The sequence below is a fragment of the Halichoeres trimaculatus genome, unplaced genomic scaffold (assembly GCF_033239565.1).
Source record: "Halichoeres trimaculatus isolate MK-OKI-2021-1 unplaced genomic scaffold, fHalTri1.1 fHalTri1_scaffold_6, whole genome shotgun sequence".
Taxonomy (NCBI): domain Eukaryota; kingdom Metazoa; phylum Chordata; class Actinopteri; order Labriformes; family Labridae; genus Halichoeres; species Halichoeres trimaculatus.
The window spans coordinates 22,504,373-22,520,536 of NW_027437184.1; the positions used below are offsets into that span (position 1 = coordinate 22,504,373).

The 16,164-nt window shown below is 38.9% G+C and overlaps 2 protein-coding genes across 2 annotated transcripts; one reads left to right on the plus strand and one right to left on the minus strand.

Annotated features, from left to right (window-relative positions):
- Positions 1-4,869: 4,869 nt before the first annotated feature.
- On the minus strand, positions 4,870-8,930 carry rab38c (RAB38c, member of RAS oncogene family). Its single transcript, XM_074672735.1, has 4 exons — positions 8,712-8,930; positions 7,839-7,969; positions 6,371-6,508; positions 4,870-5,262 (listed from the first exon to the last, which is right to left on the minus strand). The coding sequence occupies exons 1-4, from the start codon at positions 8,902-8,904 to the stop codon at positions 5,101-5,103; spliced, it is 624 nt and encodes a 207-aa protein (XP_074528836.1). The 5' UTR covers positions 8,905-8,930; the 3' UTR covers positions 4,870-5,100.
- A 1,147-nt stretch (positions 8,931-10,077) lies between these two features.
- LOC141791991 (ras-related protein Rab-39B-like) lies at positions 10,078-13,466 on the plus strand. Its single transcript, XM_074672733.1, has 4 exons — positions 10,078-10,414; positions 11,078-11,309; positions 11,457-11,727; positions 12,050-13,466. Exons 2-4 carry the CDS (start codon positions 11,095-11,097, stop codon positions 12,203-12,205), a joined length of 642 nt encoding a protein of 213 aa, XP_074528834.1. The 5' UTR covers positions 10,078-10,414; positions 11,078-11,094; the 3' UTR covers positions 12,206-13,466.
- The last annotated feature ends 2,698 nt before the right edge of the window (positions 13,467-16,164 follow it).

Sequence of the window (16,164 nt, forward strand, 5' to 3'; positions counted from 1 at the left end):
CTTTCCCTGTTTATCTGCTGTCCAATGAAATGTTGACACATAGGAGGAGAAATAAGACTAAAATGTGTGTTGCTTCAGTATGATCCTCTACACACACAGTGAGGAGGGTGAGTGAAGCCAGAGGGCTGAAAAGTGAAGTAAATGAGGGAGCACATATGAAACCTTTGAATCTGATGAGTCTTGAAGTCTGTTGGGGAATTGATCCTCTGTCTCACCATGTGTTAGGAAAAAAAATATCCAAGTGATGAAGTCTTCCTAAACTGAGTCTGTTATGTGATAAAGCAGGGTATGCTTCAGGTAGTACCTACTCTGAATGAAAAGCACTTGCTGGGTTACAAGGAAAATGTATAAAAAGAAAACATGAGTATGAGCATCAGATAGTTTGAGTTTTTCCTCATGAAGTTTTGAGTCTTGATCCTTTGTTGCTGTGGGGTGGGACCTCCATGGATTGGACTTGGTGGTCCAGTCACAGATTGGACTGGAACCTGGGAATTTGGAAACCAAGTCAACACTAGCCACGTTTACATGAGGAGTTTTTCGTCTTTCAGAATGAAATCTTTCTGATTGACTTTTCCGAAAACAATAGTATACATGGAAAGGAATATTCCAATCTCTGGTCTACATGCGCCGCTGTAATCAAACAGAATAGTCAATGGGGCATGAGCAGAAAAACGTAAACATCACGAGATTTATCAAAGACGGAGGACAACAGTTTTTTTATCACGGTATTGCAATACTCTGTATTGCGAGTGTCTGTCCAGTCTTGAAATTATGTTCAGTTCTTCAAAGTTTGGATCAAAAGCAAACTTTCCTCCAGTGCTGCTCGCCGCCATTTTTAAAATTGAGGAATGTCTCTAGTTGCGTCTTACGTCATATCTGAGCATGCGCTGAAAGAACGCACCCTGACAACTTTCCGTCTGAGTGGATACATGGTACCTCAATCGGTTTGGGGTAAGGAATATTCCACCCCTGTGAAACCGATCAAATTTCCATTCGGATTGGCACTTTTCTTTCGGAATGAGGTGTATACAAAGGTTCAAATTCTTTCCGTTTGAGCAAATAAACCAAATGCAAGCAGAATATTTGGGTCCATGTATACGTGGCTAGTGTTAAGATTCCACCAGGCCATCTTGTAACACTGCTCCGTGATCCACTTCTGAAGCACACCTGCACTTTGCAGACAGGGTCAGCAAGGGCGCCCCGACTGGACTGCAGACACACAGCCCCATACCCAAGAAACCGAACCAGCTTTAGCTTTTCAGCAGTTTGAGCTCTTGTAGCTCCTGTGTTGGATCAATGAAACTGATCACCCATGACCACTGTTTCTGGTTCACCAGCTTTCCTTGCACCACCAGGACTTCTTTTTTGGAGATCCTGTGAGACAGTCGGTTATCATAGTGTGTTTTGTGTCAAAGTCGCTCACATTCTTATCCCTGCCTATTTCTCTTGCTTCAAACACATCAACTCCAAGGACACAATGTTCACTTGCTGCAGAGTACAAAGAGAATCAATTCTCTTCACCTATCAGTGGTCATACTGTCGTGGTTAGTCTGTGCTTCCTTCTTTGTCTCTATTGTAGTCTTTTTGAACCATGTCTATGTTAAACTCTCTGTTTATATTTTTAAGGCTGGACTCCAGCTGTGAGGATGTGACATTTTTTATGATTTATGCAGAATGAAAAGTGTTTCTGAAGAGATACAGCACTCCCACATATAGCTTTTTTTATTGCATGTGGTCTGGTCCGTAGAGAATACTGTTACAAATGAGTTGCATTACAAGGCCAGGCTATAACACATCAAAGGGAGTGAAGAGAAATATAAAGCAGATGCCAATTTGAAAACATGGAATTTCAAATAACACTCGGGGCAGACTCGACAAAAGCGGCTGTTCACTTGTCACTGTGCTGAGAAGAGCAGGACATGCCGTGTCTTTTGACTGGCAAAGAAATTGATTTCAGGGTCAGAAAAATCAACAATGAAGCCAATGGTTTTATAGCGAGTAAGGTTTGCTATCAAAGACGTTTATTCATAAAAAAAGAAAACATACACATTTGCTGCTGTATGTCATTGTAAGAGAACTACTGAGAGACTTAAGATGTCACAAAGAGATTTACATGTTTACAGCCTTAAGGTTTTATCAGCATACAGGATTCACATCTGATTTCCAATGCTTTGGTTCATGACCCAGAGTGAAATGAAATGTCTTTACATACTTCCATCCCCAAAAGAAACAGGTTAAGTATCCCTGACATGTAGTTATTTTGAATGTTACTCATAGATATATTAATTCAATGCTATTAAAAGACTAGTTTAGTTGTAAGCCATGACAGCAAGACAGCTTTGACTCTTTCCATGACTGAGTCGTTGCATAAGTTTTGATTCCCATCTTGATCAAAACACTAGGATCCACTTAAACCAACCGTGATCACAAACTGTGTATTGGACCTAACTTTGTAGTATTAAGTTTTACAGAAAGACTCTGTGAGGAAGAGGGACTTTTAGCTTGTGAGAATTTTGCTGCTCCCTCTGTGGAAAAAAAAGAGTTTGTATTAGGGGCCGTTTACACGACAACGGTTTTAGGGTGAAATGCAAAAGTTTTGTTGCGTTTCAGGCTCGCAACACCATTGCTGTGTAAACATTAAGCCGGCGTTTTTAGTGGAAACACTGACGTCACACTCTGCTTCGCGCGAGCGCATACGACAGGACATTAGTACCGTTGTTACGATCGTCACAAACTACCGTGTTGTGCTTGTGCTACTTAATCTGCTGTATCTGCTGATTGTCTTCATTCACAATGTGCATCTGTGGCTCCACTTTTGCACTTAGTATTCCCCAATACACCAGATGATCAGCTCAACTCTACTTCAGTGGAGATCTCCCAAAAGCTGCTTTTGAACAAGACAGTTATAGCACCACCTGCAGGCCTGGCATGCTTACTACAGCGTTTTCAGTCCCTCATCGTTTCTGTGTAAACACTGATTTTTTTCACTGCATTTTAGCGTTTTCAGATGAAACGTTGTCGTGTAAGCGGGGCCTTAGTCGCTGTCTCTTTAAGGCTCTCTGTTCCACAAACCCCATTCCCCCTGATTGGCCAGTTCTCCGGAGGCCTGTCAGGGGGCAGATCTAAGGTCAGACCTTGGTGTTTGAGGCCCGTTCTGTCCAACATATTATGAACCAGATAGGAGACCCTTATGCTATTACCACATAATTTCAGCAAGTGCGAAAACCCCTTGAAGGTCTTATAAAGATTTTGTGCTACTTTAAGAACGGACTGTATTAGGCAGTCTACAGACAAATTCAGGCATTTTAACAACATATAAACATGTCGGGGTTTGAAAATTTGCACAAGCTCAGCATTGTTATTTTATATCAATTTTCAAAATTTAAAAGCATTGAACCCCCTTTTCAAAAAGGGGATGGGAAATCACATATTTTCTTTGGTATTCCATTGCAAAAAATGAGCATTTGCATTGGTTTAGCTTGTACAAACAAAGTACAAAGTAAAATCACTGTGTAGAAGTTCTGTTTACCCAGAAAGGGCGTCAGAAAGAATTCAAAGGCCTTTTGACTTAGAAAATGCAAGAGGTCTGAAGGGCAGATGGCCCAGTGGTTTATGTCGTGCTCCATGAGGATTGCCCTTGCGCAGGTGGTCCAGGTTTGAATCCAGTCTGTGGCCTCTTTCCTGCATGCTACTTCCCTCTCTTTCCCTGTTTCCTGCTCTATCCACTGTCATCTCTACCATCTGACTAAAAGTATAAATGCCCCAAAAAATAACTAAAAAAAGTCAGAGGTGTTTAAATGGAGGATGTATTAAGTATATAAAAGATGGAAAAATGTTTTTCATTATTTGAGACAAAATAGGCTGTGGTGTCAATCTCAGTCTCTTTCATTATGAGCTAAAATCTCCTCACAGTGGCTTAAAAAAGACATTTCAAAGTAAGAGTGCAGTGTTCTCGTATAGATCCTAGACTTCCTTTCACGGAAGCTTTGAACGAGGCACCTGATAGCATGTGGCTACTGTTTTCATTTTCTAAGCTAAGTTAGGCTAACTGGCTGATGCCTCATATTCAGCCCCTGTTGCGTAACACTTCAACAGAAAGCTTGAGTTAATTTCCCTTCGACACATGTGACCCAACTCTTATCAAATCAACTGAATAAATGAGCTTGTGAGAGTCACTCTTACAGCTCATTTCAAATGATTATAATAGACACACCATGTTACTGGTTCAGTGTTACCAAGTGAAATAAGCTGAACCGCTCTCATTCAAAATAAAGCAGCTGGTGATCCTCTGCGACACAGAATGCATGAAATTAAGACTCTGCAGACATTTGGAGCATTTGCAGCTATTTTTACTTTCACGTCTCTTAAATACTTCATTGTACATGCTTTTGTTGTTTGGGCTTACATCAGATGGTGGCCTGAGGAAAACTGCCGAGAATAAATGAAGACATTGTGACATTGGTTGCAAACAACAACGCTACAGTTTTTGGAGATGTCTGTGGAATAATGTTATATATGTTCAAGCAGGCAAGTACTGTAATGTTTTTAAATTATTAAATGAAGTGAGTCTATACTTGTTGGGAAAAATGTGCAGCTATTTTTCACATAAAAACTTCACTTTGAAGACTTGTGGGAGAAAAATTAAACTTTCCATTAAACTTTACGATTTCTAAGACATAAAGTATTTTATAAGCAAGCCTTCCCATATCTATTAAATTAATATTTCAACCACCAACTGGAATATAAAAATATATAGAGTTGGAACAGATTACATTATTCCATTGCTTCATAATTACTTATAATTTGAGATATTAAAAAATTTAAAAGCTTTATGAGGAGTTTAACAAACATAAATATAAATATGTATATATATAAATAAAGTTTTGTATAATGTTTTGTTTCTATCAATGCTAAATATTAAGTTTGCTGGATAAGCCTCTTATGGCGACTCATCATACCAGCAATGTTACAAACCTCTGTGTAGTCTCTGCTCTCTACTTACACTGAGGGACCACAACAGCATTTTCCCAAACATTCCCTGAGTCAAACTTATCTTCGTCGCCACGCAGCTGTTCACTTTTTTTGTGACTGGTTGGATGGTCACCATTTCACACACGACGAGCAGCTGAAATGATCTTTCTTGGCGGTGGCGTAGCCGGACAGGACAAGGGAGCCTGGATCCCTCTCGATCGTCGGGCTCTCCTCGTTGTTCAGGATGTGCTCGACTAAGCAGTGGACTGCCTCCTCGATATTTGTGTTTTCCTGAAAGAAAGTAGAGATAAAGACATATCTGAAATCAAGCCAGTCTGTTACTAAGAGTATGACTAATCACAGGACATCTGTAAAACATGCTACAGGTATTGGAGGTGTATTCAGATTATGCTTTAATGACACGGGAAATCCCACAACTTTTTATCTATTATGTAAAAAATTAAATTCATTAGCTTTTGTACATTCCCACAAATTCAAAAAAGTCAAGACATGTTCACAGATAACTGCTGTTTAAGCCACTGAAATTGCTAACAGGCAAATGTTGTCATACTTGATGTTTACCAAAGAAAATGAACATGATTAATGTACCACCAAATTCAGATTTAGGAACAAGTGTCTTAGCTCACTTTCTTTAAACCATTTCAAGTTGTGGCTCTTATGTTGAAACACAGTGTTACAAGATCCATAAAGCCACTAGCTAACATACAACAATAATAACAAAAAAGGACTTTAGCATTAAATACATGAGAAGGACTGTGTTGTGTATTCTTTCAAGGGTCTTAATAGCATTAGCTTATCAAATAATGTAATTATTCGAGAAAAGTCTGTGCACTCTACAATAAAGAAACTCCAGGTTTTAAATACAGCAAAACACTGTTATTTCTGTACCGATCTGTCAGAGCAGTTGGCTGAGTTCAGGCTAAACCTCCCTGCGGTGTGTAACTCATTAGACGAGGTCTGACTGAGAGGAATAAGCAGAGGACTATTTCACACCAGACTGCAAACATTCCTTCAAAGGATTCCTGCGTGCACTGTAAATAACACTTACGTACTTTTAGCATGAGCACAGCGACACCCAGGACGGCATCAACAGTCACTTTTTTTTACCATATTTTTAGAATTTGTATCACTGATATAATCTCAGCTCACAGGAAGGCTGCATGCAGATGAAGTGACTCTTATTTAGACCCACATTGAGTCCTCTAACAACTGTTTTTGTTCAGTGGCAGTTTCTGGAAACAGACCCATATTTTCTCAGAAAAAGTGTACACATCCATTAATAATAGTGACATTATCACCCCTGTTAAAAACTTATCTTAATAAAGGTACATTTTCCACTAATATATGACCTAAAAACCTCATGTCTCTGCTCTAGTACCTTTGCAGATGTCTCATACCAGCCAACAAAGCCGTTCTCCCTGCAGAAGGAGTCTAGTTTGGGTGTATGGTAAGCAAGTTGGTCAGACTTATTGGCCAAGAGCACAGTGGGGACCGGTCTCCCATGGTTCAGGGTCACCTGTCGAGAAATAATAAGAAGAAAAACACTGTTATACCATGTAACATCACTTTCAACTCTTTGAATATTTATAGGTGCATGAAAGATATGACAGATTTAAAATTGATACAAAAACATAAATATGTGTCAGTTAATATGTGTTCTGGTTTAAATTGACTTTGGCACACCCTTGGTAGCCCAGGTTAATTCCACTACCTGCGCTAGCCTACAAATGCACAACAGGTAAATTAACAAGACATTAACAAGAACGGCTCCTGCCTACCTGGGCTGAACCTGCTGATGGTCACTCCCTCTCACCCACTACACTCTGCTTGTGAAAGACACCTGGTGCTCCCAGCCCAGCGGGGCTCCAAATCACTAGCCAGACTCTTCTCCTCTGTCGTGGCCAAATAGGGAAATGAATGACCTAACTCTATACGATCCGCAGAGTCCCTTTCTACTTTGAAGAGAAGTCTGGAAAACTTATCTGTTCAGGGAACACTTAGGCCCTTAATCTGACCCTTCTCCTCTTTGTCCTCAGGGGCAGAATGAGTCAGTAGGTCTAAGACTCAGCTCTTGGGATTTTTTAGCACTATTACTGAATTTTGTTGAAGATTGAGGTATACTGTTGCAGCATTGCATGCAGTTGGCTTGTTGATTATTGTACCCCCCAAAAACAAACAAACAAAACTTGCACTTAATGGCAGCACCTGCAGCTGAATAACTTGTAGCACTGTTGTCGCACTAACTAGGTTTTCCTTTCCATCTGTCTGAATTCTTGCTTGTGTTGTAAGTCGCTTTGGACAAAAGCGTCTGCTAAATGAAACTAAATGAAAATGAAACTGTAAGGGTTTGGGTTGTTATTTCCCAAAAAGATGATCTCTAGTAACTGATTTAACTTGTAAATTTTAGGCTGTTTATTAAGCTGTAAACAAAATCAAATATTATCTGTTGTAAGATTATCCATATGCTTTAATGGAAGTGGTCTTTTTAGCATAGTGATACCTGTAAACACAGCTGTCCAACACTGACACCTGAAGGAGGTTTGTATTCTTTCAGTTACTGATCTCATCTAAGATGGTTTTTAGTAGTGCACAAATAAATTTTCAACAAACTGTTTTTTTAAAGTCCTAGTCTCGATTTAACCTTTATCACATTCATATTTTGAGTTTGTGTCCACAGTTGCAGAAGTACCACAGTCTGAACATTTTTGTGTCCTTTGAGCAGAATGAACAATGAAATGACATCCACCATAAAAATGGATGCTGCATACATAATATCTGAGATTCACAGCTGCTTTGACATGAGCTGGTTCTGTGTGTTGTCGATGGATCATCTTCTGACACTTCACCTTTGAGTCTAAGTCGTCTTTCCACTTCAGCACAGCGTCGAACGTCGAGGCCCTCGTCACGTCAAACACCATCAGTGCCCCCACTGCTTCACGATAGTAAACTCGTGTCATGTTCCCATACCGCTCCTGTCCTGGGACACACACACACACACACACACACACACACACACACACACACACACACACACAGAGTATTCATATAAAGATACCTTTCAGAAGTGGAAAATTAAATTAACGCACAGCAAGGTTAATTAGTGACATATAAATAGGGACTGTGAGTGTGCACGTGTGTGTGTGTGTGTGTGTGTGTGTGTGTGTGTGTGTGTGTGTGTGTGTGTGTGTGTGTGTGTGTGTGTGTGTGTGTGTGTATTGTGCAGTAGCTGCCATCATGTGACTTATATTATAAGCATGGGATCACTTGAGTCACAGCCAGGCACAAGATTCACATTCCTCAACCAGGCTTCAAGTGCCTGGGAGGGACCCAGGATCCAACAGGCCGATCACTTACACACATCTTCACTTCATAATGTTTACAGTCCTTATCTCAGCTTTGTGAAAGTAGATAAGTTGTAAAGGATTGTGTCTTACATGCATACTATAAAGACTATAGAATGCTCTGACAGAAGTTAGATAGTTTATAAAATTTTAATTATATGTGTTTGCTTGTTTTTAATTGGAGACTATGACACTAATTTCTTCAGCTTATAATCAAAAGCATCTTACTGGTTTTCACAGCTGCTGAATGTGAAACAAAAGGATTTTGTTTTCAAAGATCCAAATCACAACTACATAAACCCCAGACTTTCCAATGAAAACCACCACATAAGCCAGTAAACCAGGGTGAATTATGGGGGTCGTTAAAGTTTTACAGACCTGCTATGTCCCACAGCTGAAGACGGACCACTGTGTCATTGTCCCATTGAAGCACCTTCAGGGCGAAGTCCACCCCGATGGTGGCTCTGTAGTGCTGAGAGAAGATCTGATGCACGTACCGCTTGATGATGGACGTCTTTCCTACTCCCAAGTCCCCGATGACCAGGACTTTGAACAAAAGCTCTTGCTGCATGGCTACAGTTTTGAGAAAACACTCGCTGGACTTTTACAGTTGAACTTACAGAAAGCTTTTTGCGCAGGTGGGACAGCAAAATAGAAAACTAGCTACGGGACAAAAGCAGTGTCAGTAAAAAATAGTACCTGTAGAACATTCTCTCCCGCTAAGAAAATAAGTTATTACGGCTGAAAATCATCTGGATTCGCCGAAGAAGCTGTCCAGACCTCCTGTGACCACTGCAGTCCACCCTTTTCATCGCACATGACAGCCCACATCTGTTAACTACAGGACAGTCTCTGTCTAACTTCACTACAGCTGTTATCAACTGATGCGTTCAGGAGCCCCTCGTAAATACAACTAGCTTCAGAATGTATTGTGCGTTTTCAATTAGTTTGGTGAATTAAGTGTAAATAAGGCAACTTGGGGTTGGAAAGAAAGAAAATTTCTCTCTTTACAACGTAAATGTCATATGCTTTTGTCTTCAACATTTAGCTACATCAGTATACCTAGCTGTGAGATGAATATAGGGTGTTGTTTTTTGGGTTTATAATTTTAACGTTTGTGTTCTTTATTTGTTTAAATCTTTTTTTCTCTTTATTTTTCTTTTATTACGTTGAGAATTCTGGTATTTTTTGTGATTTTATTTATCTTAAACTTTTATCCTAACCTTTTTATTCATTTGAACTATACATCTTATTACTATTTTACTATTATCCCTTCAAAGTGTTTTTAACTACTATATTTTACAAGGTTGCATTAGTCTGTACTTTAAGATATACATTTTAAATAGGTTTTGCCATCATTCTATCATATATATTTTCATTGAATTATTTTAATCACTTTAAACCACTCTGAACTGAATTTCATGTTTATGAAAGGTGCTTAATAAACAAAGATTGATTGGGGGTTTTTTTTTAATGGTGCTTGTCCTTATGAAGTATTGGCATAGAGTTTAACGGCGTCCCGTTTTATAAATAGTTTACTTGATATTTCCACTGCACCCTAGTTAGTGTGTTTTTCACAGCTAGGGTAACATTACCTGGGTACCAAAACAGATACAAAATACAAATGAAAATTTCGTCCAAGAACCATGTCGTGGCTAATGACCTTTGGTGATGACGCTTTTTGTTCGCGCAGTCTACCTTCAAAAGACAGAATTAGCGCACTCACGATTGCTGCTGCGCTTCTCTGCTCGCAGTTACGGTAATGGTGCTGATGAGGGCGAGGAGGTGATGTGTGTGTACATGATGCTGTTGTGCCCTGCTGCCATTTCATCCGTGGATCTTCACCGAATTATCAACAGCTCATTTCAGATTAGTTTTTGAATAACTATCTTAACCTCCAGCGGACAGGTTTGACTTGTGAAAAAAAGCTCAAACAGTTCGATGAAGGCGGAAAGACTCTCGTAATTACGGCTATTTCTGTTAGCAGGAACACAAACCCTGCTAGTCTGGAAGATCATTTCTAAAGCATAAACATCGACATGGGGCTGACTTTCCACAGATACTAAGCTCTAAAACTCAAGGTAGGTATTTTCTGATGGATTTATTCCACCTTGATGTCGTGCTGTAACTATTCAGTGAATATTGCTTATTTTTGTAATGCTACATGTGCTGGGCCTCATGTTTGAACATTTAACCATTTTATCATCTTTCTTTTTAAATCAGCTTTGCAGCTTGTCTTGTTATAAGTACTACAGGAGAGCTTCTGTCTTTTTCAGTTAGCAGTCATGTTTAGCAGCTATCTCTGTGTGAAGCTAATTTATTGGCTAGCTTTAAGGCCCCATTGTGTTAATGCTGTGTAACAACCAATGTGCTATCCACATGGGGGCTGACTACGCCAATGTTTATTGAGTTGAAGAGGAGTGGCCTCCCCCTCTCTCCCTCCTTCTCCTCGAAATTGGATCACCCAGCTGTAGACCACATGGACCCCTTCTGCTGAGATGATTCTAGCCCATTACTGTCTCCTCAGGATGTCCATGAATTATCCATGTGGTCAACACAGTGTATGGATTAAATGCACATTTGTGTTTATTCTGATCTATTTGAGTGCTCTTTTGTTTCTAATGAGGGGCAAGAGTCTGAATACAAGGGGAGGGAAAAAAAACACTTTATATTATATACACCGTGCATACACATTTTTATTAACACGTCAAATGTCTGATATTAATGTGATTACTTTGTTACAGATTTTATTTGGTGAAACATGGAGACAATATGGCTTTATCAGTTTCGTCTAATCGTCATTGGAGACTCCACGGTGGGCAAGTCTTGTCTGATCCGGAGGTTCACTGAGGGCCGCTTTGCCCAGGTGTCAGACCCGACTGTGGGTGTGGACTTCTTCTCCCGGCTGGTGGAGATTGAGCCAGGCAAAAGAATCAAACTACAGATCTGGGACACAGCAGGACAGGAGAGGTTCAGGTGAAAACTGAACTATTATTTTTTAGCTTTCTCAGTCTTCTCAACATCCATCCTGGTTTCCCGAAGGCAAAGCCACTCAGAAATCTGTTGTTCATGCATGTATTTTTATTTAATACCTTTTCTTCTGTATACCTTTGTTCTGTCCAGGTCCATCACCAGAGCTTACTACCGTAACTCCGTGGGCGGGCTCTTACTCTTTGACATCACAAACCGCCGTTCCTTCCAAAACGTCCATAACTGGCTGGAGGAGGCGCAGAGCCACGTCCAGCCGCACAGCATCGTCTTCCTGCTGGTGGGTCACAAGTGTGACCTGGAGGCCCAGCGTCAGGTGACCCAGCAGGAGGCAGAGAAGCTGGCGGGGGCCTTCGGGATGCGCTATGTTGAGACATCAGCACGAGAGGCCATCAATGTGGAGAAGGTGCTGATGACGTTTCTTCCCCAACCTATAACTTTTCTTCTTTTTTTTATTTAAAAAAAAATAAAGTTAGTCACGTTGAAGCTAAAAGTTTTTTCCAGACTTTAAAACTTTGAGAAAAATCGAAGACTGAAAAAAAATCTCATCTCAGTAGCAAAGTTGGTATCATGTGACCTAAGGATAAATGCCATAAAAATGTATTGTGATGGCATGATTTTTTTTTTTGTATAATGTATTTTACTGCTCAAAGTACACAATATATTCAGTTTCATGGGAGCTTTAACTGACTTTCTTATCTATCACTGTCTTGTTTCAAATTTCAAAGGCATTTGTGGATCTAACGAGGGACATCTTCGAACTGGTTCGTAACGGGGACATCAAGATCCAGGACGGCTGGGAGGGGGTCAAGAGTGGATTTGTCCCCAACACGGTTCACTCCTCAGAGGAGGTCACCAAAGGCAGCCGCCAGTGCTTCTGCTGATTCACCTGTCTGCAGCACGGATGGTGACAGGCTGTAATTTATGGGACTCCCTTTGTAGGAGATTTCTCTCACCTTGCCTGCAGTCAGACCCGTTTCCTATTTTGGGACTTGTAATATTTCCCTGCTCAGTCACACACTTTACTTCATATATGAGACATTGTTTTATCTTTCTGGTGCCTGCTCCAACTCTGTCTCAACCTCAGACACTTTCTTGATGTTCTTAAGAGGCGTAGAAGCACAAAAAGCATCCTAACCTCCTCACTATTGTGTGTGCATGTGTGTGTGTGACTGTAATAGCCCTCAGCTGTTAGCTACACTTCAGCTTTAACACTTCTCTTGGCCTTTTCCTGATGTGTACAGTTATACTCCAATGGCCACTTCTGTTGTTGCCACACATCTGTTAAGAACTGATGCTGTTAGTGTTGTATGTTATTAGGGATGGGAACCAATTTAGGTACTTTTGTAGGTTCCGATTGAATTCCGTCTGTAGTACCAAGAACCATTTTACATAAAATCAAATGGTACCATGTATAGGTACCTAAGTGCATCCTTGTGACTGGAAGGGAGTTGAAGAGTTGGCGATTTTCCATACTGGACATGAAAACAGCATTGCAAGTTTACATATTGAGAATAAACATGTTTAAGTGAAAAATGTTTAGATTTTATTATTAAACAAATTAACATTTATTACAACATCAACACACAAAAGAAGCAAAAATTGGTACCGTTGAGTACTGATATCAATTGCCAGGGCATCAGTACTGAATCGTTTCAAATGTGAAAGGTACCCATCCCTATACGTTATATAATGATGTTAACTTAAATCTGGCTCTTTGGGCCTAGACTCAGCCATGTCTCTTTGCTGTCCTTTATAAGTCTTTGGGCTTCTGACAGTGATTTTCACAGATTGAGCTGCACTACAAATCTAAGAGTGTAATGAAAGTGATCTGAACCTCTGAGACTCTGTTTGTCCGTCTAACTGCTGAACCTGCTGATGAGTGCTGGAGAAAAAGTTTGCACTGTGAAAATTGGTATAGTTGCTGTACTCTGAAATGGAAGAAACCTACTGTAGCTGCTTACTTATTTATAGCCATTCTGAACTCATTATAGTGAGGACTTTGTTATTAACGAGGCAAGAACCCAGTTTGTGTTTACTCCTCTGTGTTGGTTTTCTGGTGAGAACAGTTACGCCATAAACGCCTTTTGTATGGAAGCCCAAAGTGATCAATATTAATGAAATAAAGCATACCTTTTGGAAAAATGTATGGTGAAAATAATTGATTTCAGAAACTTTACAGATTTTTCATTGAAATAATTAAGTGATAATGAAATGTTATCTTCTTGTATCAATTTTATTAGTTTATAAAAGCAAAACATGATTTTGTTTTAAGATTTTATTTTTTCAAGTTAAGGAGCTAATAGTTGTTTGTCTTTTGTTCAAAGCTTAAAAAAAACTCTTCTTCTACAACTGCTTTCAACTTTGATATCGAAGAGGGGATTTCTGGGAAAAGAAAATAACTGTCACAAAAAAGGACCAAAAGTTAATTTGGACAAGTCAAAAATGTGTGTTGTTTTAGTATCACAATTATTATTTTACTTATAAATAAAAGTGAGGTTCTTTATTTAAGATTTAAAGCTTGTTTGTTACTTTTATATCAACACTCTATCTCCATACTTCATCACAGCACTGATCAATTCTGATTTTCACATCAATAACAGGATACAACATGTTTTTCTTGATGAATTAGGATTCTTTTCATCTTTATGTAACAATGTTAAGGTTTTAGACTGCTATTTAATTTGAACATTAAAAGTTTGAACCATAAAATACAGAGGAATGTCCTTTTATAAAGAGATTAAGCAGAACACTTTTTCCAGAAATTTAGAAACGATCACTTTGATAATAAATTTTATCAGTGTCATTTTTTTATTTGTTTCAAATGAATCTTTGTTTAAGTTGAAGGGCAAGTGATCAGACATTTCAGATTGCTTAAACGTTAATATCCTCTGTCACATTTCTGCCTACAACTACAAATGAAAAAAAGTGACTCATGTGGGAAATGCATTCCTCTAAAATAAGGGAAGTGAAGAGATTTTTTTCACCTTAAAAAATATTTATTACCTTTTCCATGAATACTTTAAATCTCATTTTTAGGAGTCAAACACATGGCATTTCTTTTAAAAATGCAAATCTGCTGTTGCATGTAAAAATCTGATGATGAGTACTTAAAGATAAATAAGTGGAGGAGTTTCTTTTGAATGAGGTCAAAGGTCAGTCCAACTTTAAACAACCCAGTGTTTGTCTTCATCCCCTGAGCATCAGGCTCCTAACTGTTAATTGTAGGGAAAAATGAGTCTCACGTTACACAACCTGTTAATAATTTATTTGAAACCAAACTCTGACAAAGTTGTCTGTTCAATGTGACTCTGGGATCATGAATAATGAAAGCCTGGAGATGTTCTCACAGATTAGCGCTGTGTGATAATCTGAGGTGCAGAGGCTGTTTGTACAGCTCAACCCAAAGAAGCAGGAGAACTATCACAGCGTCACCTGACCACTGCTACTGCAGGGTGTAATACAGAATGTGACCTCGAGGTGGCAGCATTAGTATGGACAAGTGAAAGAACATGTACTTTCTGCACTGAACGCTGTAACAGAGCACACATTTGAGGTACCGCTGTTTTATTCGACATTTCAGTGACTCGCAAATTCAGCTGTTAAATTAATACTTTTCCTTTTTGTTTTATTCTAATCAACTGAATTCAAAAAACGACATGAACAAACTAAAAACAAAATTGTTGTTGTCAGCTGATGACAACTGTTACCTCACAGACTAATCTTCATGCTCACTTATTCCAAAAATACAACAGTTTTCTATAAAGTGGCTTTTATTTCAAGTTTGTGACTTTATGATTAAAATTCTAGTGTTGAAGAACTACGCAGGAATTTGTCACCTTAACATGGAGGTAAGATATGCTAAATGATTAGACCATCAAATAAAAATACCAGATTATTTGGCTAAACTAAAAGGTAGATGCATGAAGAAGAATCCTGTTGTGATATAAGCCGTAGATGCATTTTTTCCTTTACATAGTAAAATTGTGTCCACATACTTTTACATAATATTCATTTGAATAGTGCTGGATTCTGTGCCCTGTGGGCTTCACACAGCTGTGCTACACTACAAAAACTGAAATCCAAGCAACTGTTCATGTCTCATTTTTAGTAATAAATAAATACATAAATAAAGTTTTATTTGACCTAATTTGAGCCACATTCACCTGAGAAGCCTGGAAGAAATGTCTTTTTTCAAGATATTAAATAAAAAAAAAAACATCTGAATTGCTTGTAAAGAGTAAAAGAATCTGCAAACATGATATATAAGAACTGACTTTTCATTACTTTGATTAAGACATTTTTATTTCAAAAGTCCTGACAAGCAATTTTTCTTGCCCCTTTGTTAGTCTTTCTCAAACTATTCAGGCCTCACTTTTGTCCTTTAATACCTTGAATCAGACATGTTCTGTCTGCTCATGTTAAGCCAAATAAGACCGTTGTACAAGAAATATGACATAAACACCTGCTTATATTTTGTTTTTTTTTGCATTGAACCCACCTAAATTTTAACAAACAGACTGGAAGCAGCTTTGTGCATCCACCCTTTAATAAAATAATGTCAACCAGAGAGAAGGAAAACTGAAGAGCTTACAGAATGGTCTTCAACATCCTGCAAGAGGCAGGTCTTCACAAAATGAAATGTGCTTCAGCCCCATTACCATCCAACATTTGTAGCTTAGCTTTTTCACCCCTGCCCTTCAGATAGGAATGAATCATCCACTGATGGCGTTATAATGAAACATAAATGTCATGAAGCGATAACTGAAATCCAAGATACATCATAGTGAAGAGAAAACAAAACCAGTGAAGCTGGGGTGATGTTTTTTTTGTATTAGACAGG

Excerpts from the sequence above, each read along its gene's own strand:
- rab38c (XM_074672735.1), bottom strand. The coding sequence starts at position 8,904 with ATGCAGCAAGAGCTTTTGTTCAAAGTCCTGGTCATCGGGGACTTGGGA. Across the intron at positions 7,970-8,711 it reads TCAGCTGTGGGACATAGCAG|GACAGGAGCGGTATGGGAAC; the intron begins GTCTGTAAAACT and ends TGTGTGTCCCAG. Across the intron at positions 5,263-6,370 it reads GGTATGAGACATCTGCAAAG|GAAAACACAAATATCGAGGA; the intron begins GTACTAGAGCAG and ends ACTTTCTTTCAG.
- LOC141791991 (XM_074672733.1), top strand. The coding sequence starts at position 11,095 with ATGGAGACAATATGGCTTTATCAGTTTCGTCTAATCGTCATTGGAGAC. Across the intron at positions 11,310-11,456 it reads GCAGGACAGGAGAGGTTCAG|GTCCATCACCAGAGCTTACT; the intron begins GTGAAAACTGAA and ends TGTTCTGTCCAG. Across the intron at positions 11,728-12,049 it reads AGGCCATCAATGTGGAGAAG|GCATTTGTGGATCTAACGAG; the intron begins GTGCTGATGACG and ends CAAATTTCAAAG.